This window comes from Cnephaeus nilssonii (assembly GCF_951640355.1).
Source record: "Cnephaeus nilssonii genome assembly, chromosome: 21".
Classification (NCBI taxonomy): Eukaryota; Metazoa; Chordata; class Mammalia; order Chiroptera; family Vespertilionidae; genus Cnephaeus; species Cnephaeus nilssonii.
The window spans coordinates 21,800,770-21,827,781 of record NC_137092.1 but is presented as its reverse complement, the minus strand read 5'-3'; the positions used below and the strand labels follow the sequence as shown (position 1 = coordinate 21,827,781).

At 38.3% G+C, this 27,012-nt stretch overlaps 1 protein-coding gene across 2 annotated transcripts in view; it reads right to left on the bottom strand.

Moving 5' to 3' along the window:
* Window positions 1–22,432, bottom strand: part of RASAL2 (RAS protein activator like 2) — a 256,627-nt gene extending 234,195 nt beyond the window's left edge. Inside the window, exon 1 of one of the 2 annotated variants that reach the window (XM_079761430.1) lies at window positions 21,560–22,432. In XM_079761430.1, the coding sequence (XP_079617556.1) occupies window positions 21,560–21,758 (199 nt within the window). In that variant the 5' untranslated portion in view covers window positions 21,759–22,432. The remainder of the gene's footprint in view (window positions 1–21,559) is intronic. The other variant, XM_079761431.1, reaches the window with a different exon arrangement.
* Window positions 22,433–27,012: the final 4,580 nt, after the last annotated feature.

Here is a 27,012-nt window from a genome sequence, read left to right as displayed (position 1 = left end):
AAAGTGGTCATGGAAAGGCAGATGACAGGCATTTTGTTTCATGCCATTTATACTTAACCCCCACCACACACACACCTCAAAAAAGGAAGCAAAACACATAAGAGTGAAGCTAAGTAAGTCCTCAGGCAAGTTTGCTAAGAAGCTGGAAATAAGGAGAGGAAGAGAAGGGATGCAGGAAAAAAAAGGGTGACAGCAAAGCACTGAGCTCTAACAGACTCCAAATTATACTCAACTCAGGAATTTCACTGTCCCTGCCCCAAACTCTTGTAAAAGTATCATTTAAATTTCTGAATTGCAAAAGGTGAATGAAAGCAATGTAAAAGATGTACAAATCATACAATTACAGCACTAATTTACCAAACCTCAAGAAAAAGCCATCTTCCTGTTCAACTTGCAACTCTAAATTAAACATCCAAAGAGATTTCTCCCCCTTTAAACAGGAATCATTCACCAATTCATTACTGGGTTACTGCTTCTACTACAGTACTGAACTGTTACTTAAGTTATTATTTACTTTCTCTTCTTTTAAGCATGTATTTATATTGTGAAAAGAAAACAAGCTCATAGCAAAAATTTCAAAATTCAAAATATAAAAAGTTATATTCTCCCACATCGGGACCTTACTTCTACTTGTGTGAGCTAATGGTAATCCAGTGTCTTGTGTATCCATTCAGTTAGAAATTATTTACTTTTCATATGCTTGTACTCTGTTTACTTCTAAAGGGAAGAGCCATACTTTATATTAATTTGTATCCCACCCAGCACCTTGCATAGTAGAAAATAAATATTTGTGGGCTTGATTTAATTGTGACTACAAAGTACCTGCTGTTTATTTACTCTTGGAATTAACAATTCCAATAAACCAAGTTTGCTTGTTTGCATACATTTAGTGAAATAAATAAGTCTACAAAAAATCATGTCATAGTGCCAACAAGATAACTGGAATAAAAAAATATAAGATATTTATCTAAATACAATAATAAAGTATTTGATCCTTCTGGGGGATAAAAAGTGTCACACATGGTATCTTACCATAGTAACACTTTGCATATCTGGAGGTAAATTATCTGGTAATTTATACTATCCTCACTTAGGACCTATTCACTTCGAGATTAGAAGTAACACTACCAAGTTTGTTTATCTGATCTTCAAACCCACAGAGTGATAAAAACTGTTATGTTACTATGACAGTAGGAAATTATTTTTTAAAGAGCCTCAAAATGAAGAAAAAAAAATTTAAAAAGAAGATGTAAAGGCTCAAGAAAAGGCCCAATGGGGATTTTTATACAGTCCAAAAAAAAAAAAAAATGTCATAGTGATTAAGAGTACAGGCTCTGTGGTCAGATTGCCCAGAACTCACTGCTGCATTCTGCCACTCACAAGTCATGTGACCTTGGAAAAATTAAAATTACTTTACTTCCTGAGGATAATTCACCTAATCCTTAATCCAAGATACTAATATCTAATTTGTGGGTTGATGAAGAAATAAGATAATTAATATAAAATGTTCAGCTTAATACCAAGTATCTGGAAAAACCACCACCTCCACTACTCCCAATAATTATAAAGAGAATGTTAAATTAAGTTTGGTGTATACTTTCCATGAGAGCAAAAGAATGAATTGGAATATTCCCATTCAAGAACCTTGCCATGAAAGGGTCTTTGCACTTAATGAGTTACCCTCTAATTACCTGGAAATTTGATCATACAAATTCATCTGATAACCTGACAAAAAAACACTATTTCTAATTGGATTTTAAATGTAAAAATAAAAAAGGGAGAAAAGAAAGAGGAAGTGAAGGAAGTAACACACGACAGGAAAAGCAAAGTCAGATGATCAAGATTAATATTTGGTTATATCTGCCCAATAAGGTAAAGAAAAAAATATTTAGACTTGAGGTTTTTTCCCCGCAAAGGTAACAACCAAGGACTAAGACTAAATCATATGTACTGGATGTGACATTTGGCTTCTTTATATTTCCCATATGATAAACCACTCAAGTCAATATACACTGTAGTCAAGATAGTATTCAAGACTTAACTTATACAAAATATACAAAAATAAAAGGGTAAGTTCTCTCTCACATAAAGAGGTGATGTGGTTGAGGTTATATTCCACTTCGTCTGTAACTCTTGCGTTTCATTTATATCATGTATGTATCTCAAGTGAAGTTCTAAAAAAATATGCTCTTCCCAAATAATCTATCCTTGAAATTTTTAAAATCAGAGAAAGCATTGTCAATGACACAAAGGACTACTGTGTCATGATTACTTACTATTTGAGACAGAAAGAGTTATTGCTGTTTTTGTTATTCCCACAGAGGAAAAAAGGGACTACCACTTTCTTATGCCTTGAAATGCTTCCACTGCAGAACAAAAAGCACTTTTTTCATGCTGCCTAATTTTTAAGAGGCTGTATATCCCACTAAAACTCAACAATAATTCAAAGCCACTAGAAAATGCCCAACTTAAATATAATATCATTAAATGCTGGATAATAATGATTGTTAGGAGGAAAGTTACTTTAAAAATATGAATAACCTTTGATAAAACTCTAGCTTCAAACCACTATATTCTCCTATCTGTGACACATTCTGGAAATAAAATTAATCAAAGATTAGCAGACTTGACCTATAATCTGTGGGTCATAATATGACTGAGAGAAAAAGGAGTTATAAAAATGAAGGACCAAACAATGAAAATCAGTCTTAATCTTCTAGCCGCTCTAAGTGGATGTTTGCTTCTCTTGCACTGAAGGCCAGGCTTCAATCAAAACTCTGAGTCAGTTTTACTCAGACAGTCATGAGGAGGCCAACTGCACATGACAGCATGCTGTGTAATGCATGACACATCCCGTTTCTGAGCACAGACCTGAAGCATTAAAACAAGATTAACAAAGTCATTTATGGGAACCGAATGAATGTAACTGTTATCTTCTTCTCTTCCCTCTCTTCATAATCTCCCATGGATCATAGAGAACAACTGTCAAAGAACAAAGCAAGTAGAAATCCCTTCACTTTTTTATTTTTTATTTTTTTTACATATTTTTATTTATTTCATTGAGAAGGGAGAGGGAGAGGGAGAGAGAGATAGAAACACCAATGATGAAAGAGAATCATTAAACGGCTGCCTCCTGCACACCCCACACTTTGAGCCCACAACCAGGCATGTCCCCTGACCAGAAATCGAACAGTGACCTCCTGGTTCATAGGTCGATGCTCAACCACTAAGCCACACCAGCCAGGCTAGAAATCCCTTTAAAAGGCAGCTAAGATAAGAGAGCAGGAAATCTAGGGCAATTCAATTTTAAGTTGATTAGAATATCACATACATTATCAGAATAAAGAAAAGTTTACTGTTATCCTTCTGGAAAATAATTTAAGTTCTTAATTTCAAAGGCAAAACAAAATAAGATACTTTTAGAGACAATAAAAAAAACTTGTGGTATTAAAACCACAATGAGGTTCTACTTCACACACATTACAAGACTATTATTTTTTTTAATACACAAAAAACATAAATAACAAGTGTTGGCAAGGAAGTGGAAAATTGGAATCTTATGAATTACTGATGAGAATGTAAAATGGTATACAACCACTGTGGAAAACAGTATGGCAGTTGCTCAAAAAATTAAACAGAATACATGATTCAGCAATTCCACTTCTGTGCAGATACCCAAATGAATTGAATGAAAGAACTCAAACAAGTATTTGTACACCAATGTTCATGACAGCATAATTCACAATAACCAAAAGGTAGAAGCAACTCAAAAGGTGTCCATTGACAGAGAAATGAATAAACAAAATGTGGTCTATACATACATATACTAGAATATTATTGCTTTAAAAAGGAAGTACATTCTAAAACATGCTACACTATGGATGAACCTTTAAGACATTATATTACATGAAATAACTAACAAAAGGACAAATATTATATTATTTCACTTATTAGAGGTACCTAGAATAGTCAAATTCATAAAGACAGAAAGTAGAATTGTGGTTGCTAGGACTGGGGGAGAAAGAATGGGAAATTTTTATTTATGGTTCAGGGTTTCAGTCTGAAAAGATGATAAAGTTATGGAGATGGATGGTAGTGATGATTACACAATAAAGTGAATATACTTGATGCCACCGAAGTGTACACTTAAAAAATGGTTCAAGCCCAGCCAGCGTGGCTCAGTGGTTGAGTGCCAACCCATGAAACAGGAGGTCACAGTTCGATTTCCAGTCAGGGCACAAGACCAAGTTGTGGGCTCGACCCTCTGTAGGGGGCGTGCAGGAGGCAGCTGATCTATATCTATAATAATAAAAGCATAACATCTAATTAGACCGGACGTCCTTCGGGACGACCTTCCGGACGAAGCCAGGGCTGCGAGGGCCAAGCCCCTTGCACGAGTTTTGTGCATTGGGCCTCTAGTATATAAATAAAACATTACAGGTTATAAAACTCCCAGCTCTGTCACATAAAACATAAATTGGTTGGTTGCCTTCAGCACTCGCCCTGACTGGAGATCCAACACACAACCTGGATATGTGCCCTGACCAAGATTTGAACCTGCCACTTTTTGGTATACAGGATGACACTCCAACCAACTGAACCACACTGGCCAGGGCACCTTATAAGTATTGTGTTTTTTAAAATATATTTTTATTGATTTCAGAGAGGAAGGGAGAGAGAGAGAGAGCCATCAATGATGAGAGAGAATCATTGATCGGCTGCCTCCTCCACACCCCACACTGGGTATCAGGCCCACAACCGGGGCATGTGCCCTGACTGGGAATTGAACCATGACCTCCTGGTTCATAGGTTGATGCTCAACCACTGAGCCATGCCGGCCAGGCATTCAGTATTCTTAGTAAGTACTCAATTGTATAGGCAGTTGACCATACAATTTTATACTGTTTTGCTCAAATAGAACAGAGGTAAAAATCACGTTTCTAGTTTTGGCCTCCAAATTGGTATTTTATTTCCAAAGACAAGGGATTGAGTCCATCACAGTAATACACTAGAATGACCAAAGAATGAACAATAAATTGAAAAAATGGGTTATCATAATATAAATAGTTTTTTCAGAACTTAAAAGATATAGTAACCAGACAGAGGTGATGGTTTCCACCCAGTATGAACTCAATAGTATTCTACTATATATGCTGAATTAGTAAATGTCACATAAAACGGGATAAAAATGCATTCTATTGCATGTAAAATGTTTGTTCTCAAATGCCTTGTTTATACTTAATAAAAACTCCATGCCGTTATTAGATTTCTAACTGACCCAAGTTAATAAGTATAAATCACTCATTGCATATGAAAAATATCATCCAAATGCTTTATTTTTATCTCTCTCCCTCTCCCTTCCTCTCTAAAAATCAATAAACACATAATTTTTAAAAATCTGTACTGTTAATTCTTCCTTCATGTAAAAACTATATATAATTTTATATATTATAAGATACTAGAGGCCCGGTGCATGAAATGTGTGCATGGGGGGATGTCCCTCAGCCTGGCCTGCACCCTCTTCAATCTGAGACCCCTTGGGGGATGTCCGACTGCCGGTTTAGGCCCGATCCCTGTGGGACATCCCTTTCACAATCCAGGACTGCTGGCTCCTAACCGCTCACTGCCTGCCTGATTGCCCCTAACCACTTCTGCCTGCCTGCCTGATCACTCCCTAACCGCTCCCCTGCCGGCCTGATTGACACCAAACTGCTTCCCTGCCAGCCTGATCGCCCCCAACTGCCCTCCCTGGCCGGCCCGATCACCCCCAACTGCCCTCCCATGCTGGCCCAATCGCCCCCAACTGCCCTCCCCTGCCAACCTGATGGCCCCCAACTGCCCTCCCCTGCTGGCCTGGTCGCCCCCAACTGCCCTCCTCTGCCGGCCTGGTCACCCCAACTGCCGTCCCCTGCTGGCCTGGTCGCCCCTAACTGCCCTCCCCTGCAGGCCTGGTCGCCCCTAACTGCCCTCCCCTGCAGGCTTGGTCCCCCACAACTGCCCTCCCCTGCAGGCCTGATCACCCAAAACTGCCCTCCCCTGTCAGCCTGATCGCCCACAACTGCCCTCCCCTGCCGGCCATCTTGTTGTGGCCATCTTGTGACAATGTTGTGCAAGGGCGTTGCGCGTGATGCCACCTAGGCTTTTATTACATAGGATACCAAAAATATAAATAAAAACCCTAGCTGGTTTGGCTCAAAGGAAAGAGCCTTGGCCCTGGATTCGATTCCAATAGGAGGTGTGCAGGAGGCAGCTGATCGATGATTCTCACTCATCATTGATATTTTTATCTCTCTCTCTTCCTTCCTCTCTGAAATCAATAAAAAATATTTCAAAAAAAATTACATATACATATATATAAATAAAACATTACTGGTTATAAAAGTCCCAGCTCTCCAATATAGGTTTTTCATGGACCACAAAGATACTGGTTCTAAAAAACAGTACAGGCAGTTCATGACTCATTCGTTTTGACTCATATTAAGATGACATGCAAGAATGCAAACAGATAAATGACTTCTTATGTTAACTTTGACACCCATTTTCACTGCATCCCTACTACAGTCTTCATTCCTAAAGACCTGAAAAATTTCATTATTCTCCATTTTTTACTTAAACATGGCTAAAGCAGACAGTATCTTTTTTTTTATTATTTAAAGTGCCTCCAAAATACTCAATTTTTTCAACTCCCATGTTGGCTTTACAAAATAAATGCACAATCCCACACTTGACTATTTTTTTTTTATATACAGGACAAAAATAGGATTGCTGATAAAACAAACTAATGCTTTCACACTTGCCTAACATTCCAAAACCACTCCGTTGAACATTTCATGAGTCTCAGGCTGGTGGCATATTCAGCCATTGATTTTTCTCAGCAGTTAACAACAGGGGTCAGGCTCCATGTATTCCATGCTCCTTAGAGAAGACTCAGAGTGACCTTTGTCTTCAAGGTATAGAACACCAAAAATAAAAACAAGGCAGTCCTAGAGCCAGGCTTAGTTTTTAAAAAAAACATCTATCTCCAAAAGTTTCCAAAGAAACCCAGAAGTGAAAAACTGTATCAGGAAGGCTAAACTCAAAAATGAGGTGAGGTTAGGGAAAAATGCTGAAGATTAAAAAAAGCAGAGAGAATGCTAGGGTTTCAGGGGAAAGAGTTTAATGACAAGAAATGACAAAAGAAAGCAGAACTACTTGATTTCTGTTAATAGAAAGTAGATCGAACACTTGGATCGGAGTCTCTAACTCTGAGCAAGTTACAACCTGCTCTAGACTCAGTTTCTTCATCTACAACCCTATCTATTTCACAAAGTTGCTATGGGTAACAAACACTAAAGGAGATATATATCATACATGCCCAAGAGCTACACCAATATACATTTTTAATCCTTAGTACACAAAATACATTTTTTTAAAAGGAACAGTAAGAGGAAATTAGAAAAAGAGAAAAGAATTATTCACAAAATCTCTGAAGCTGATTACATAAAGAAAATATTGTGCTGATTTTCATAAAGCAGTTAGGGTAGGTCCCAGAAACTGGAAACCAGTAAGTCTGCTGAAAAACTGGAAACTGTGTTATGAAACAGGTGACTTGTGAAAAGCTGGGGAAAAGGGGGTTACTGGGATCCTGTTCTGACGCTCTGTAACACATTAAAAAAAACTTGAAAGAATCATATCATATTCCAAATCTTAATTGTGCTTTATTTATAAGATCTTGCTATTTCCTTCACTCAGGGTATATTTTAATTTTAAATATAAGTACATACATTTTAAATGCAGATTTATTGGTTACTTGAAAGATATATTGAAGGGCTTTTTAAACTAAAATATGAAAACATCATACAATGCTTAAACAGAATGGGTTAGAGTTGAGTTCATTTTGAAAATGTAATCTGATTTTGAGATGGTATCCCAAAAAGCTACTAAGGTCAAAACATCAACAATTATCAGTTACCAGTTACTTTATTATTTAAAGGTTTCCAGTTAACTCTGTTAGAGAAAATTAAGAGGAATATTTTGATCTCTGAAAACACAGAAAGTTAAGGGGACTACTTTGAGACCTAAAATTAAAAAACTTTTAGAACATTGGAAAATATTTTTGTGCTCTTTGGCTAGACAAAAATTTCTTAAGTAAAATACCAAAAGCACAATCCACAGAAGTAAAATAAAATATTGATAAATCAACTTCATCAAAATTAAGAACTTCTATTATTATTTGAAGACATTGTTAAGAGCATAAGGTGAGTCATAGATGGGAAAAAAACCTGCAAATCACATATCTAATTAATAACTTGTATCCAGACTAAATAAAGAATTCATATAACTCAATAAGAAAAACCCAATTTAAAAGTAGACAAGAGATTTGTTGTGATATTTCACTAAAGAAGATATATCGATGTCTGATACACACACGAAAAGATGCTCAACATCATCAGTCACCAGAAAAATGCAAATTAAAACCACAATAGATATCACTACACACCTCTTAGAAAGACTAAAATTAAAAAGACTAACAATACTACATGTTGGTAAGTCAGTGAAACTGGAAATGTGATACTCAGATATTCCACTCTAAGGTTCTGCTCAAGAGAAATAAAAACTTATGGCTATAGAAAAACTTGGATGCAACTGTTAACAGCAGCTTTATTTGTCACAGCAAAAAAGCTGAAAATAACCCAAATTTCATCAAAAGGTAAACTGATAATTGTGCGATATCTATTCAAGGAAATACTACTCAGCAATACAAAGAAATTAACTACTGTACATGCAATAACACAGAGGAATCTCCAAATGTGCTGAAAGAAACCAGACTAGAAATAAGAATACATTGTATGATTCTATTTATATAAAATCCTTGAAAATCCAAAAAGACTGAAAGCAGATCAGTGCCTGTCTGGTGATGGTGGGAAGGGGAGAGGAAATGGGCGGGAGGCTTATAAAAGGATGCAAGGGAACTTTTTGGAGGAAATAAATGTTCACTTTCTTGATTGTGGTGGTGATTTCATGGTTATTTACATATTTTAAAACATATCAGATTACATTTTAAACATGTATAGTTTGTTGTATGTCAAATATATATTAAATTATTTTTAAAGATGTATAAATTTATCTGAATGTAAGACTGTAACTCACTTCCCATTGCTAAACTGCCAGTTGCTCAAAAGAATCACAGATTCGAAAAAACTACAATCAGTTCAGAATTGATTCACATAGGTTACAATGCTTTAAGTCTGTGTCCTTGAAATATAAACCTTAGGATATAAACCATAAGGATAGCTAGGTTCAAGAGGAACTACGATGACAGTGAACCAGGACCATCAAGAGACCATATTCCTGGGCTTTTAGGGGGAAAAAATGTGAATTCTATAAATATCCTAAAACATCTGTTATGTGGCCAACCTGTGATCAATGTTTTTCACCTGGTTCTATGAAAGTGGATTCTCTTTTTAGAATTACTGATACTAAAGTGGAGAGCCCTTCAAATTTAAACCCTGGAATAAACAAAGCTATGCCCCAGATGAATATAACTTATGGTTCTTAAGACTGTGTTCTCTTAAATTTTGGTATTTTCACTGGCATGATCAAACATAAATAACAGGCCAAGAAAGGCATGCTTTTATAGGAAAAAACCTACTTTCATATTTTGTGTATTACTGCTAAAAAATATTTTAGATCTCTAACAGACTTTGTTTAACCTTTTTTAAATATAGACAGATTCACACCACTCACCCACATACAGTTTCTCATGTCTACAATTAATAAATTTGGACTACTCTATGAAGATATTTGATATCATGACATCCAAAACAGGTCAAATGTGATTATTTTATAGTTACGGTGCTATATAAAACACATACTTAAATTGCAGCTTCAAGGTTCAAATTAACAAACATCACACTCAATGTTTTTTATAACAAGAGTTTGAAATTTTTATCTGTGTGAAGCCAAGTTATATAGTACTTAAGAGCATATACTCAAGAGTGAACTGCCTGGATTCAAACCCTATTCAGTCACTTACTTAGGCAAGTCTCTGATTCCTCATCTATAAAATGAAGATAATAATAGTATTTATCTCATAGGGTAGTTATGAAGATTAAATAAATTAATAGGCATAAAGCACCTAGAACTGTGCCTTGCTCATAGTAAGCACCCCAAAAGTTTTACTTTGTCGTGTTGTTATAATTATGCTCATGAACCCTAATATGAACTAAATTATAGACTTTGGGTGATGGTGATGACTTCATCAATTGTAACAAATGTGCCACCCTGGTTAGAGATGTTGATAATGGGGGAGGCTATACATGTGTGGGAACCAGGGGGCATATGGGAAATCTACCTTCCTCTGAATTCTGCTGTGAATCTAAATCTGCTCTAAAAAACAGACTCCTTAAAAAAGAAAATTTGGTTAACTGGTTAATGAGTTATGAACCATGATTTTTTGGAGCCCAAATCCTACTCCTACCCTTTTTTCCCCCTGAAGATTTAAATCACTTTTGTCATTTATGTTAGTTCTTGTTATCATTCTTTGAATGTGGTTTTGTTTGACATTACAATAAACTTCCCTACAACATACCTAAATTGGTGCCATGATAAAAAACTCAGTCATTAACACATTACTATAAAAGGTATACACCTGTTATTCATCCAGCTAAAATTAAGTAAATCTATATTCAAATCATGTTCAGAAGAACTTTTATGAATGTCAATTCCTTCTTAATACTCTGAGAAACAGAGTAGAAAGAGGACATGAACAGCTGAGATGAAAACCACCAACTATGTTCTTCTTAGAGTACCTAAGACATTGTGTGTCTGTGTCAAGTTATTTCAGTTGGAGAGTCTAACATAGTATAAATAAGGCCATGGTCATGGATTTGACCTTTAGCAGACAAACGGCTTTGACTCTACTCATTCCCTTTCCTCATTCGCTTAGAAACATGCCTTTAATCAGGAGTACCATTGGAAAAACAACTCAAGTTTTTGAAGGACGGTCTTATAAGTATTAGAACTTTGAGGACATTTGATAGGTGCTAAGTAATGTTTAAGGCACCACATGAAATATATGTAAAAATACTGCAATATGTTAAAAGTAGCAACACAGAAGTAAGACTTAAAATAGGAGCCATACTTTCATATTCTTGTAGCAGTAATTGCTTTCCAGGAAAGTCACACTAAGTCTCAGGTCTTTAAAAATACTCTTCTAGAAATTCAGCCTAAGGAACAAGTCAAAAGTTCAATTCAAAGACTAGTGCACAAAGATAACTAGTAGACTAGTAATATAAAAATTTTGAAAAATGTTAATGTCTAAAATAGAATGGTTAGATAAGTTATGTTAACTTAGTCATTAACAAATTATATTTCCTAGCATAAAACCTTCATAATAAAGCAATGTAATACTAGCAGACCAACAGAACAAAGTAGAAAATCTTGAAATAACCCAAAATCCAAATGGCAATCTAGAAAAGGATAGGGGAGTCATCTTAAACCAATGGGGAAAGATAAAGATTATTCAATAAATGATATTAGGACAACTGGAAAGCTATCTTTCTAAAAATAAAATTATATCCATATAGCATATTTTATACCAGGATGAACTCCAAATGAATCAAAGATTTAAATGCAAAAAAATGAAAACAAAAAAGGACTAGACAAACCAAAGAAGGACTAGACATAAAACCAAAGGCCATAAAAAAATAAAAAGACATATATTCAACTGCATAAAAATAATTTCCTCATAAAGAGGAAAAAAACACACAAAAATACTGACAACTCATCACAGATAAAGGGTTCTTTATTTAATATACTAAGAGTTCCTACAAATCACTAAGAAAAAGATCCAACAACCTTTTAAAAATAGTCAAAAAAAAAAGGAATATAATTGAAGCCGTTTATAATAGACTGAATCCTTACAAAAATGATGACACCGACTCTACATGGACTGACGATATGTGGTAAAACTGCTCATCTAGCCATGGAGTTTACCTTCACCTCCAAAGGAGAGTACAGCTCAACTTCACTGAACCTTTTAACATTCATCCTCAACTTTAAAGAAGGGCATATGACATGGGAGAGAGTGATTACACCAGAGAACTTCAGCAATACAACAGCTAGCCCAGAACTGATTTTTTTTTGTAAATTTGAGACTTATGTAAACGTGATTTTAAACCATAATTCCTGTTGTAAATCAGACTCCAGCAATTTTTGTTGTATGATTTTGTTTCTTGTAAAGTGTAACTGTCCTTGTACAAAATGCTCATATTTAATTATGAACTGTTTAAATCATTATCAAAGTTATAAGAAATGTTTGGCTTGCTGTGTGATGCAACAGATATACAGACCTTTCAAGTCATGTTGTGTTTGGACTTGGGGTTGAGACAGAGAGAGCAGCAGCCATGTCAGCTAGATGCTCAACTGTGCACATGATCATGGAGAAAAATTCCAAAATCTTATAAAGCCGAACATCCAGGGAGTTAATTGGAAATTATCTTTGTTCTTGGCAGTGGGATTGGCATTATTGATAAAGCTGGTCCCTTCAATTAATTGTCTTTTAGGTTGTTCTCTACTTGTTGCCAGGAGTATTGCAGGTTATACAGTATATTCATAAGAATATCAGTCTTGGGGCTAAAATGCCTTGATTCTTTGCACCTCTTTTACAAGTCCTTACATTTAATTAATTATTAATTGATAAGCAGCAGCTCCCTACAGATAGTAGGAGACTGCTACATTTTGCTATCATGACTGGCTGGGCCTGGTGCTGTTCCAAGTAAGATATTCTGAATTCCATTTTATCAATAAAGCTTGATTTAACAAACAAGAAAAAAAATGGGCAAAAAATATGCACAGTTCACAGAAAAGGATATATTTAAATGCTCTATGAGATATTCAATCACACTTACTGTAAGAACTATAACATTAAATTAACACTTCCTTTTACCTTTTAGATTGTCAGATTCAAAAACTCTTGATAATTTCCTATGTGTAGGAAAGTAAGCACTCTCACACCCTGCTGATGAAATGTAAATAGGTACAAAAAGAGAAAGCAATTTGGGAATACCTGTCAAAATTACAAATATGCACATAGAAATTTTATGTACTTTTCTAATAAACTCACACTCAAGCAAAATGACTTATATTCAAGATTATTCACTTGTACCAGAAAACTTGGGGAATGATTAAATAAATTACTATTCATCCAGGCATTATGCAGCCATAAGAAGAATAAGGAACTGCTTTACAAACTGACAGGAAAAATATATCCAAGATTATTAATAAGTGTGTGTGGAGGGGGGATGTAAAAGAGGAATTAACACAAAGTGCAGATCATTTCCTGTAATGGGTTATTATTTGTGTAAAAAAGGAAAAAAAGCAAATGCACAGTAAAAATTATGACAGTATTAATTCAGATATAAAGCAATCAACAACAACTGGCTCCAGACTCCCAGAACACCTAGCCAACCAACCTCTTCTGCAGGCCTACTCCAGTCATTTCATTAACCTCACAAAAAAACATAGTATTTTTTAAACTAAATTTCTTAGACCCCACTCTTGGCAGAGTTTTTACGTAGCTATTTATCTGCTTCCATGTGCATGAAATAGGTATGGAAGGATATGCAGGAATTTCAAATATTTATTGATTGTGTAGAAGGGACAATGATTGCCTGCCAGAGGGGTGAGGGAGGAGGGGTGAGAGAGACCCCATGGATACCCTTTATATCTTTGGGGGGGGGGGAACATACATATATATATATATATATATATATATATATATATATATATATATATAAAACCTATTTTTAAAATTAAATTTAAAAATAAAAACATTTAGCCAAAACCAGTTTGGCTCAGTGGATAGAGCGTCGGCCTGCGGACTCAAGGGTCCCAGGTTCGATTCCGGTCAAGGGCATGTACCTTGGTTGCGGGCACATCCCCAGTAGGGGGTGTGCAAGAGGTAGCTGATCGATGTTTCTCTCTCATCGATGTTTCTAACTCTCTATCCCTCTCTCTTCCTCTCTGTAAAAAAATCAATAAAATATATTTAAAATAAATAAATAAATAAATAAAAATAAAAACATTTGAAAAAATTTTAACATGTTCAAAACCATTAGAAAACACACTGTTAGAACAAAAGCAGGAAGGTAAAATACATGTAGTATGATATCAAATATTTTTCAAAAAAAGTACTTCTGCACACAGAAAAGACTGGAATAAAATACAATAAAATATTAAGAAAATATCTATCTCTGAGTGATGAAATTACAGGTGATTTTAATTTTCTTTGGATTTTCTTGTAATTCAAATTATATTCATGGATTATATTCATAATTAGAAAAAATGTATTAATTTTTTAATTATATGAATCAGAGAGGTTAGAAATTAAAATGGAAGGTAGAAAGTTATTAGATATTATCCAGGGTTCTAAGCATCATAAATGAAACATTCAAATTTCCTTAAAATATCACTTCCAATAGCAGAATACAGAATTTATGGATAAGGGATTTAGGAAAGCAAAGATTAAAATATATTATCTGTCCTCTAGTCTACCTCTAAAGGATCACTCTGGAATTATTCTCATCCTGCTACTTTCTGGATGTTTTGTCCATTTTTGTTTTCTGTTATCTAGGTAATGGTACTTCCAGCGTTTCCCTTAAAGACTGTGAAACTAACAAATCTGCTCTTTCTCAGTGTGGAGTGTTCCTGACCTCCAACTTTGAAAGGCCATCTCCCTAAGGGAAAGCAGTAAGATCTACTAGCTATTACAGGCGGCTGAGGAATCTGAGGTTGAGTTCTAATCCTGACAAACTGTGGAATTTGTCTCCAATTTTGGGAATAAACTAAACTTCCTGAGCCAGTTTCCTTAATGAGGAAACAAAGGATTGTTTTGAAAAATATTTGCAACTATCAACTTTAAAGTTTCTTTTTTAACTTTTCACACTATACTTCTGAATTTTGTTTCCTTGCCTTACGTTAAATATTTTCCTCTCTAAATTTTCACTCTCCCAACTGGTGTATATAAGTCTTACCCATCTCTTACACTCAGGAGTTGAACAGGGAGTATTTTCAGAAAGCCTACTGAAAATGACACCATGTGAATAGAATTTGAGCAATGCTGAAGACAATTTATGGAGAAATAAGAATGTAATCAGGATCTAAATTGGATCCTTATGAGCAAAGTAGATGCAGACAACTAATTAATGTAACCAACACTTGGGAAAGGAAGGTAACTCCCAACATCTGAACCCTGCTGTCGAGACAAGGGACAGAAGATGATAACTCCTGTATGACCATCTAGCAAATGAACTTTTGTCATGCCTTCAAAGGCTCAATTTTCATTTCTTTTTCTTTTTACAGTAAACCCACTAACACACTGTACTGAGCCTCAAGACATCTTTCTATTTTTCCTACTATTTTTGTATCATGTACTTCTTGATGGATGCTTTCTCACTAGAAAATAAACTACATTAAATCTGTAAAGGATACTCTACCTACAGGTCTTAAGAAGCACTTGATAGCCTTTAGGAAGAAAGGTGTTTTTACAAACATCAGAGAACAATTATCCCTCTGCCAAGACCAGGTGAAGCAATTTCAGCACACTGTAAACTCCTCCTTCTAGTTAACAAGACCAAACACCTCTCTGGTTACTTAAAAGTTATTCTAATAGGGAGGGACAAAGGAGCAGCCAGCTAAATTTTTTCTGGATTAACTCAGTCATTAGTTGAATGCTTTTTTTGTGGTTCACCTACTTAAAAGGTGATCAAATCACGTTGTGTTACTGAAGAGAGCAACCTGCAAAGAACAATTACATAAACTCTGCTTCAACTTACCTCATCCTTCTAATGAAACAAAGCATTAGAAACCACTGTCTTACCATCATTTATTTCCTTAGTAATCTCAGTAAAGCCTACTTTATTTGTCATGTGAATCCCTTTTCTTTTCCTTAGCAAATCAGAGAAAATTATTGTTCATTCAACATAATAGGACACAACTCCACATCATTTTTAAAGTGTATGCACTGAATTTTATCATCTGAAAAAGATAAAGGAAATCCTTATAAACAAACTATCCTCAAATAAATAGGGACATTCTAGAACTTCATATTATTCTGTCAGAAAATTTGTACAGAACCTCAATTCCATTCCTGCAATTCCTAAATCCAAAAAGCTCTGAAAACCTTTTTTTCATAACCTCTTTAGCAGTAAAATCTGACCTGCACTGACATTATTTATAGTCTTATACCACACTTAGTGTGAATATTCATTTATTTAACTGCAGAAATATTTAACACAACTGATTCCTGAATGTTGCTCCAGACCCAACTAGGGGGTTAATGTCACTGTATATATACACCATATTTTCTAAAATAAAAAAAATTTTGAAACACTCTAATCCAAATGGTTTTGAAAAAGGACTGTGGATGTACAGTTTCATTCTTTGAAAATATTTTTATTCTTTGAAAATGAAATATCAATAAACCAACATGACAGAGGATAGAAAAATACTAAGAAGTTATAAAGGAAACTGTCCTTCATCTGTAAACATTAATAGAACACATGATTTAAATGAGATCTATAAATTATCTTTCAAAGGAATAAAGGGTTCATTGAAATCAATGTAATTTAAAATAAATAATACTAGTATATGCTTAGGCATTCTTTTTTTTTAACAATTTTATTTTATTATGTTTTTTAATCCTCACCCAAGGATATTTTTCCATTGACTTTTAGGGAGAGTGGAAGAGAGAGGGAAAGACAGAGAAACATCAATATGAGAGAAACACATCGATTGGTTGCCTCTTGCACGGGGCCCAGGCTGGGGAGGAGCCTGCAACCAAAGTATGTGCCCTTGACTAGAATTGAACCCAGGACCCTTCAGTCAGCAGGCCGATGCTCTGTCCATTGTGCCAAACCAGCTAGGGCCTTGAAAGTTCTCCTATTTCAGTAAAGAACTGATTACTCCTAATGTATATAAAATGTATTGGAGATCATGGGAAACTGTCAACATTCACAGTCAATGCCACATCCTCAGTACTGAACTCAAGCTAAAGATCCTAAGACTCTTTAAATTACTAGTATTAATGCTCATCTATAAAAATTCAATTAAACAGTATTTGAGGAAATTAAAACACTTAAGTAACATGAACATATTTGGGAATGTACTGGATACACATTACTGATTTTCTTCTAGCAAGCAATTAGCTAGAGCACACAAAACTTTTAGTCTTGCTTGAATAATATTCATTTACATATTAAAGCAAAACAGAAATGGTAGGGTTCATATTTAAGACATGGAAGAATGAATGATGTGCTAAGAATATTCAGTTAGTTATGTTAAGAACATCTTTGTATAAGGTCAGTTAGTCACATCTAATTCATACTGGACCAAAATGAAACAACTTCCTGGACTTGTTACTGCTTGCAACATTTTAAGTAAATACAGAGGCATAGTTTCTAAAAGTGCAATAAAGCGTATAGCGTATCTCATCCTTTGTCTTAATTTTTGAAGTATAAGCAATATTATTTACTACACCAGGCAAAACTTCTGCCCCCATCAACTCATATCCAGTTCATGAGAAATTCTTACCAAATTCCCACTGTCATATTTCTAGAATTATATGGTATTTAAATGCAGTATAATTAACTACCTTTTTCTTCTGCTTGCTGAAATAGTTCCAGCCTTTAAAAATTTTAATAAACAATGAGCTGTATACTAGCTTCATAGTAACCAATAATGTTGATATTATGTATTTTATTAATTGAATATTTTAGATAAGTCCTACTGATATTAAAATTAAAAACTGTATGATTTCTTGGTGATGGCTTTATTGTGATAACTATATTTCCAAGAATACTTCTATGCAGACCTGTCTTGATAACTATATTTCCAAGAATACTACACTTGCAGACCTGTCTTACTGATGGGTGCCACGCTCCAAGACAGGCACTGTTGCTACAGACTGTATTTCAATTTCTCCCAAAGGGTGTCCTACACTGGCTATCCATTCATGGTAAGGTAGTTAATTTTAATGTTCTCATTGTTTACCAGAAAGCACAGAGAGGCTGCTTTGCCGCTCCCGTTTCCTTTTGCTAGCCTGCTGAGCTTTTTCAGCCAATTGACTCTGCTTTGAGGCTATAAATATCTGAAAAATGTTCTGCATTTGATGCTCTTGGATTCTGCATCCATATTTAGCTGTTTGTGGCATGCCTTTGTTTAAGCTACTCTACCACCCATACAATCAGTCCGGTTGAGATCTGGATGGTCAAAGGACAGATGGATCAACATTCAACAAACACTGACTTACTCTGAGCAAGGTACCAATCTGCTAGACACAGTGACAATAAAGGGGGTGGCAAGATAGGAATGCAAAGATAAACAAGACAGATTCCCTGGTGTCAGATATTTCATAGTCCTGACAGGGCATGGGCACAACTTATTGGAATACTGAAATACAACAAACGAAACATTTTACAAGTAAAGGAAAATGAAGACTAAAACAGCATAAAGTTTTCTTTTAGCTATGTCTCAAAGATGTGTGTTTGTGTTTTAAATATAGATCCAAAGCTCTGAACATATTCCAAAAAAGTTTTCCAATCATGACAATGCACTACACAAAACTCTAGAGATTATATATATATATGTCTATATATATGTCTATATATATAATCTATATCAACTTTGGCAATAGCAAGCTCAAAACAGTGCCTAGTCTTCCAATTTTGTGAGGTAAACTAATAAAATATCGTTTCCAAAAGTTTCTGTTAAGATCCTCTTTGGGGTGGGGGGTACTTTTGTCATTGTTGTTTGTTTGCTTATTGGTTACAAAGATTAGTGTTCTGCAGAGCATGTGAACCATAGCCAGAAGCCAGCAGCACTTAATAACAGCTCCTTTTTGCACCCTATTCTAAAATCCACTTGGCTATTTCAGGTTAGGTCTCAATTGAATGAGCTAGACTTGAGCAAGATCCCCATCCCCACCTTCCTATCTTGTGAAAACATTCCAAACAAATATACATCTGCCCTCAACTTTCCTTCTTTCAAAACTCAGTTCACTGACCTCTTGATAAAAGTGCTCCCCAGGATCCTCTGACAATCATGATTTAAATGCATTCAGGGCTTGCCTGATGCCTAACCCCAAGAGTCCGGCTGAAATTGGCAGGCCTAGCTGTAGGTAAAATAATAGGGCAGGCCATAGAATCAGACAACTCTAAAGCTAAAATGGACCACAGATACCAATTACTCCAGATTCCACATTTTACGTAGAAACTTAGACCCACAGAGTTAAAATTACTTGCCCAAAGTTAGACAACCAATTTGTGGCAAAGCCAGAACAAAAAACCAAGTTCTCAACCCCCAGTTTTATACTCTAGGTTTCTTTAAAAAACATTAGACTACACTCATCAAAGTCTCTTTAAATTGTGTAGAAGAATCCAGATGTTCCAAAACAATCAGGATTTTGAACGCCCAAAACAAATAAACAAGAACACCAAAATGAACTAGTGTTTTTCAAATTGATTTTCTACATTCTATTATTTTCCTTCAAAGCATTTCGAAGAGGTATACAATAGGCAACTTAAAAACTACCTAAGAACATAAAAAGCCAACAGTCATTCAGATAGTCTGGAATATTTACATCAAACTAAAGACAACAAAGCAGTATCCAGGATGAGTTGCTTTAGTTTTGAGGAAGGAAAGTAGCAGTTCTAAACAATAAATAAAAACAACTTCTGGTTAATTGATAGGGAAGACAAAAAAGTTACAAGGCAATGGAAAGTCTGCAACTTGACACTGAAATGAACACTGTATGAGACAGAGACCATATATGTATGGGTATATGCACAAACATATTTAAGAATACACACACACACACCTGTCACAAATCTAGCCCTAGGAATGGACTACAAAAACAAACACATATTTTTATGGGTTACATGCAAAGAATGTTAGTTAATCTAGGTCTAGAAAACCCAGAGAGAATAGTTTTGGACACTGAAATGCTGAATTATTATTCTTACACTAACAGGGCCCTATCTCTAACGTCATATAAAAACAATATTCCAAAGAAGTGCGTAAGGATAGAAAAAGACTAGCATGGGAAAACCTCCATATATACTCTAGTTCAAGCTCATTTTCAGATTCTCACCAACCTTTGCTATAAACTACAGGCTAAGTGGGATTAGCAGGTGGATGGAAAATCAGGCCCTAACGTTTTTAACTGGCTGAGAATGAACTGAGTGCCCTTGCATCATCTCCCACTTCTTTTCTGTAATTCTTTCAGTTAATTAGAATAACATCAAGAAACACATACACATCAAGCAAAATACAAAGTGGTATATACATATATATCATTAAGAACTGGTTATATTAATAATATCCCTAGAACTGTAAGGGCCATTAAGAGATTATCTAATCCGATCTGTTCATTTTACAGATGAGGAATCAGAGGTCGAAAAAGTGACCTGATCTGCCCCAAATCACACAAGACATTTAGTAGCAGAACTGAGACAAAAACTCAAATCTCTGCACTCCTAGTTCTGTGATCTTTGTCCCAGTGAGAGACTTCATGTCTTGACATCAGCTGAACTATCCAGAGAGACAAGTTCTAAGTCTTGGTCACTCGTGAACAGAAAACACATGCCCTGTTCAGCAGGATGAAGAAAGAAAAGGTAATGTACTTGTGATCACTACAGGCTTAAATGTACATAACTGCAGTGTAACATCCTAACGTTGTGTTTGATCCCGGGGGCTTCAAGTTTGCCATCTTAGACTCAGTTAGCCCCAGGACTAATGTCTTGGGTGTCCATGCCAGCGAGGTGATAAACATCCTGACCTCCTAATATTTTGGAGAGCCACTGCTCAGTCCTCAATGCCGGGCGATAAATCCTTGGGCTATGAGTTTTCAAAACCAGCACGGTTTCAATGATGCCACAAGGCTCACCCAGCATCTCATCATTCCGTTTTAATTAAAGAGGTGGTTACCAGGAATGCAGAAAGGGAAAGTTTTAATGTGTGCTCATCGCTTTTAACTTGCTGAGTAGCAGCCCAGTCACTTTACAAAGGGAACCAGAAACAACAGTGCAATCTGCAACTGTCCACACCAGTTGGTCTCATTGTCTTTGGAAAGTGAGGTTCAGAAAGAGGTGACAGATTAGCCTTTCCCCACCAAACATATACTTGTGCTAAGCTCCTTCCTATCTTGGTTTCCAGCCTCGCCTCAATCCAGAGAAAGAAAAGGACATCCCCTTCACTTGATCCCATGGTGTGTTCCATCAGACCTTCTTGAGGATCGGCTGACAGTTGCCTCTAAGTAATCACCTAAGAATTAGGTCTGCAGAGCCCAGCACTCCCTTCAACTTACAGCCGGTGCCGGAAAGGGTCCAGAGACCACACGGAGACAGCGCTCTACCCAAAGGCTAGTCGGGAGGAACTTGTCCGAAAGGCACCCCGGGACAAAAAGGGACGTGGGAACCGGACCCAGAAGGAGGGGAGTGGGGGGGGGGGGGGGCTGAGCGCAGGGCTGGCACTAGCTGGGGAATGAATACCGGCCTCTCCGACGGCCCGGCGCGGTCCTTACCGTACACGCGGACCCAGCCCTGCTGCTGGCACACCGACTCCAGGAGGATCCGATCCAACATGCCACCCGCCACGGCCCCGCCGACTGGGACGGCCGCGTCCAGATCCTCCGGGGGCAGCGGCGACTCGGACTCCAGTCCCGGGAACATCTCCGGCCAGGACAGCGCCTCCGCTCCTCCCGACGCCGGGGAGAGCTCCATGGTGCCCGGGGGGGACGCGGCAGGGGGCGGGCGCAAGGCTCCGCGCCCTGCCTGCGGGGAGGGGAGGAGCGCGCGGCGGGGCAGGGACCGAGCGCTGCCGGCGGACGCGGCTCACCTCCTTCCCCGCCGCCCCCTGCCCGCGGCTCGGGCGCTGCAGCCCACCTGCACCCGGCGCGCGGGACCCCGGCCGGGAGGCGGGTCCAGCGTGGCCCCGGCCGCGGGGGCGGGGGGGAGGTCCGGGCTCAGGTGCGGGTCCCTCCCGGGAGGGGACGAGGAAGGACCCGGGAGGGGCGGCTCGCCCGCCAGTACCCTCGGAGCCGCCTCCCTAAACCCCGGCTGGCGTCTCCCGCGGCTGGAGCGGGCTCGGGCTGGGGATGGAGCGCGGCCCGCAGGGCTGGGCTGGGGGCGTCGCCGCCAGGGGCCGCCCCCTCCGACCGGCTCCCGCCGCCTCAGGGGCTCCGAGTGTCCGCTCCCTCAGCCCGAGGGGAGCCGATGGACCCGGGTTCTCGCCCTCCTGCCCTCAGCCCCCACCCCTGGAACGAGCCGGCCCGCCCCCCTAACTCTCAAGCCACCGCTGCCGTCGCGGCTCCGGCTCCGGCTCCGGCTCCGCCGCAGATCCCACAAGCCAGGCAGCCGGCGGTGGCGGTGGCGGTGGCGGCGGCGGCGGCAGGCGGCATCCCAGGGTGATAGGCCGGAGCAATCGAGAGCCGAGCGCCGGCCGCGTGTGCAATCAGTAATGCAGCGGAGGAGGAACTGCCGCCGAGGCAGGACAAGTCGAACACCGAATTATTCACCAGTCCCGCCTCCATTCCAATTAACTTTCTTCGCAACCGCCCAGCAGTGCGTGGTCCCAGTCTCTTCAGCTGCAGCTGAAGCTTACAGTGGAGACGGCGTGGGGAGGCGGAGAGGAAAGGGGGTGCGGGAAATTTAAAAAGAAAGAAAAAGAGCTTCCCTTTCCCATGTCCCCATCCTTTTCCTTTTATGTATGTACGTGCTTTTTTGAACGAGTATCTCTTATTGGACGAAGGATTGGAGAGGCTGTTTTATTTTGCAGTCGCCCTGGGGGAAACTCCCTCTTTCCCTGAGAGGAGAGTTGGCAGCGGGGTCTGGGGCTGTGGGATCTGTGTGGGATCCGCGCTCGGCGCCCTGTCCGCGCTGAAGCTGGACTTGTCATCGGTTTGGAATCGCATGGTTAGGAAGTGTGGTGTGGATGGATGGACGGGCCTCGCAAGCACATGGGTTGCTCCAAAAGCCCAGTATTAACCAAACATGTTTCTCTCCTTTTTTCTTTTTGCCTTTGATCTTTGTGCAATATGTTGGCTATTTTTCCTCTAATGATGTCACTTGAGTTTTATTTTTGGTCTATTTGTAGATTCCGTCTTCCTTGACCTTGGCTTTCATTTTGTGCCCACCCAAGGCGGTATTCACAAGTTCTGGTTTAAGAGCTTGCCCGCAAAGTAAAAAATAGAAAAATAACTACTTAGTGCCTTGCACATAGTAGGTCTTCAGTGGTTTTTAACATAGCTACTTAAAACGGAGCAGAAATTCCACAAGGATGTGTTGCTTTTCTTTTTTTTTTTTTACACTTTAAGGGGGGTGGGGTATTTAGTATCCCCCCCCCGCCCCCATTTCTCTCTACTTTGCACAGAGACTGGTCTACAAGGGGACATTTTCATGGTCTGGTTTTGTGGTATTCTGGTGTGTTAGTTGGTGGACTTATCAAGAGCTCTGAGGATGCATTTGTAATTTTATTCAAATTCTTACTTAGAATAACAGTATTTCTAAGCAGAAAGTGACCTTAGAAATTAACTCATCCTGCCTCTTATTTAACAGGTGAGGAAACTGAAGAACAGCCAGGTTACCTGGCAAATCAACCACCAGTACAAATCTCAACGATAATGGTTAATTCAACTTTATTCCCTCAAGAACCTTTTGTGGTTGAGCTGGTTGATATGTGGCTGGGTGATATATTTGGAGTAGTCATTTCCAATATCTAGAACCCTGATTTCTTATCTGACTCCACAGTCAGACTTCCAAGTCTAAACTGTTGTATTTTTCAGTGCTTGAGTAGACAAGGGCGTGTGTTGAAGTTAGGAGATTACGGGGAGCCAGAGCATTTTTATTTATACTAAATTACTGTTGAAGTCATGGTAGCAGAAGTCAGACAGCAAGTGAACAAGGGGCATCAGATGTACAATTTTGAGTGTCTCTTTATTAGTTAATATATAAGGAATTTATTTACCCAAGCAATTATCTCAAAGCAGAATTAGGAGTGGTGTATGAAACAGGTGGAGTTTTTTGGTTTGTTTTTTGCTCTCTCAGTGGCATTATCCATTTTGGAGCTGAAAAGAAAAGCTTCTAAGGCAGGGGAGGGTGGGGGAAGGGGGAGAGATCAACCAAAGGACTTGTTCGCATGCATATAAGCATAACCAATGGACACAGACACTAGGGGGGTGAGGGCATGAGCGAGGAGTGGGAGGGGGAAGTAATGGGGAGATGAGGACATATATGTAATACCTTAATAAAGAAAAATAAATAAATAAACATTTTTTTAAAAGAATAAAATGTGCCTTTTCTTTGAAAAAAACAAAAAGAAAAGCTTCTCCCAACCCCCAGTAATCCTACTTTCTTCATCCAGATTCTCCAAATCCTGGTCCCTGCTTCACCTCCCCATCCTAACCTCAGACTAGCTGCAGTGGTTATCTAGTTGCCTAAGTAATAATTTAATAACATTAAATTACCTAATGTTTATAATTTAAAGAGAAAATGTTTTAACCACCTGAACAATAAGTATGAGATAAACAAAACCAATATTTTTAAAATATCCATTTAGCCAATGGAAAAAAAAATTGGAGCATAGAATTCTATTAAGCAACCTACCTAAACATAGCTAGTTAGTAGACAGATTAAAACCCTAGTCTCCTAATTTTTTAATTCACTGATAGATCTAAACACCTTAAGAGTCTCCTTCACCTCTTAGAAGATAGAATTGTTCTAACACTTGTGGAGCCAAAAGTAAATATTTAATGTTTTTTGCAAATTATTATCATGTATGAAAAATATTGAAGAAAAACAAAAACAAACAAAAGTGATAAACCAATTCGCATTGTTGAGGGGCAGTTAATCCTACTTGGATGTATACATGTATGTCCCTGGTGTAATCCCAGATCGTATTGTGAAGATAAATCCTTGGCTAATAAAGTCTTCATTTACATTGCATTTGCAAACAGGCTTTTGTGTGTGTGAACTACAATAGAGCTAAAGTCTCATTTCTGCCTACCCTAACCCCTCCTCCTTTTTCCTCCCTCTGGAGCTTCAGACAGTAAGCTCTCAGAGGTGATCTACATAATTATTATCCTTAGAATACAACCCCAAGACCCAGGACAAATGGGAACTAAAAGCTGGCGGAGGAGAAAAGGATAATAATAAATTCCCCAGGTAATAGTCTGAAAAGCAAAGGCTGGCTATCATCTGAGATTTCTAAAAGATGGAGTATACATCTTGCCAATAATAAGGAGAGATGAAGATTTGGAATCTTGGCTGTCACAGCCTGAAGACCAGGTATGGGTGCAATCTTCTCCTCTGATTGTCTGTCGGGAAACACACAATCATTTTATTATAGCCAGTCCCTTCTAGGCTACCTAGACACCACCTCTAAGCAGCTAATCCCCCAAGCAGTAATGTAATTTTTAAACTGTGGCTCACCAGCCTCTCCCTTTCAATATTATTACCTTTCCACTTGGACACAATGACACAGCATTCTCCTGATTATACAGGGGTGGCAAAAAAGTAGGTTTACAGTTGTTTGTATGGAAAGATTTGCAGGTTATGAGTATTACAATAGCTTTATTAATGCAAAAGAATGTCACAATGCACTGTAAACCTAGTTTTGTCCATCCCTGTGTTCTATAACATTAACCGTGTCCAGTTCATCGTAAGGGAAGAATTTAGATATTTCTCAATATTCTGTTGTCTTTCTCCTGCCTCACTCTACAATTCCCTGGTGATCTCTTCACTTTTACAAGTTCAACTCTCACTTGGATAACCTCTCCAGCCTCATCCACAGTACTGAGGTCCAATCAGGAGTTTGTAAATGTCGAACACCTCCACTATGATATGCTTCCTGTAGTGTAGGAAAGTAAACTCCCCTTTTTGTTACTCAAACACCCTTCCCTTCTTGAATTTCCTTTTTATATTTGTAAACCTGAGGTTTCTACCTCAGACTTGCTTAAATGTGGAGTTACCTTTGCATTCTTTCCTCCACCTTAGCTTGCATAAATCCAAGCCCTGCTTTCCATTTCCACTGATACCGTCCCAGCTCAGCCCTGGTTAGCTTTCACCAAGATAATGCGTTAGTGTTTTAGCAGTCCTCCTGCCTGCCTATGAGGCCTTTCCACCTCCAGTTCATCCTACACTCTGCTGGAAGTGAAGTATCCTAAAACAGATCACATCCAAACTCAAAAAACAGCTCCCTGCTGCCTCCTAAGTAAAATGCATGCTCTGCTGAGATTAAAGGGGCATTGCTACCTGACTCATTGCCCGTGCTGAGCCAACCCAAATGGCTCACTGTTCCCCAAATACATCCAGCACTTTCTGTGCCCCTTGCTTCTGTTTGTTTCTTATGTGAGGAATGCCCTTTCCTTCATCTCTGCCTGCCCAAGACCCACCCATTTTCAAACCCTCCCCCCAACTCCACCTCCCACCATATGCCAATGCCCTCCTCCAGCAAGTCATTTCCTATCCTCCAAGCTGGCAGTGATCTCTGCCTCGTCTGAGTTCCCATGGCATTTGCTGTCTGTCTTCTGGACCAATCACAGTGTATATTGTGATATAGTCCTTTGTGTAACCCGGTTAGGTAATAAGCACCTTGAGGCAGGGGCCTCGTGTTATCCCCCATAGAGTCTTTCACATATTAACCCCTCAATGAAACCAGAAGCCAGCAGACAATAAATTAAATTGAAAAAGAAAACCTGGTTGGGTTCTAGATGTTTGGGGCTGCAAGAGAAACTAAAATAATCAATTTAGTAAGCCCAGCCACGTAACCCCCATTCTCTCCCCAGCCCCTCCCACACCTAAAAAAATAAACATAGACCCAGGAAAATGACATGGCTTGCCCAAGGTCACACAACCAGTGCCAGAGGAAGGATTAGAATTCAGATCTCCTGAATCAGCCCTATCACAAGCTGTTTCCTTCTTGCCCTTTTTTCAAGTTCTTTCCCAAATGGGTATTTTTCTTGTTAATAAAGGTGTCCTG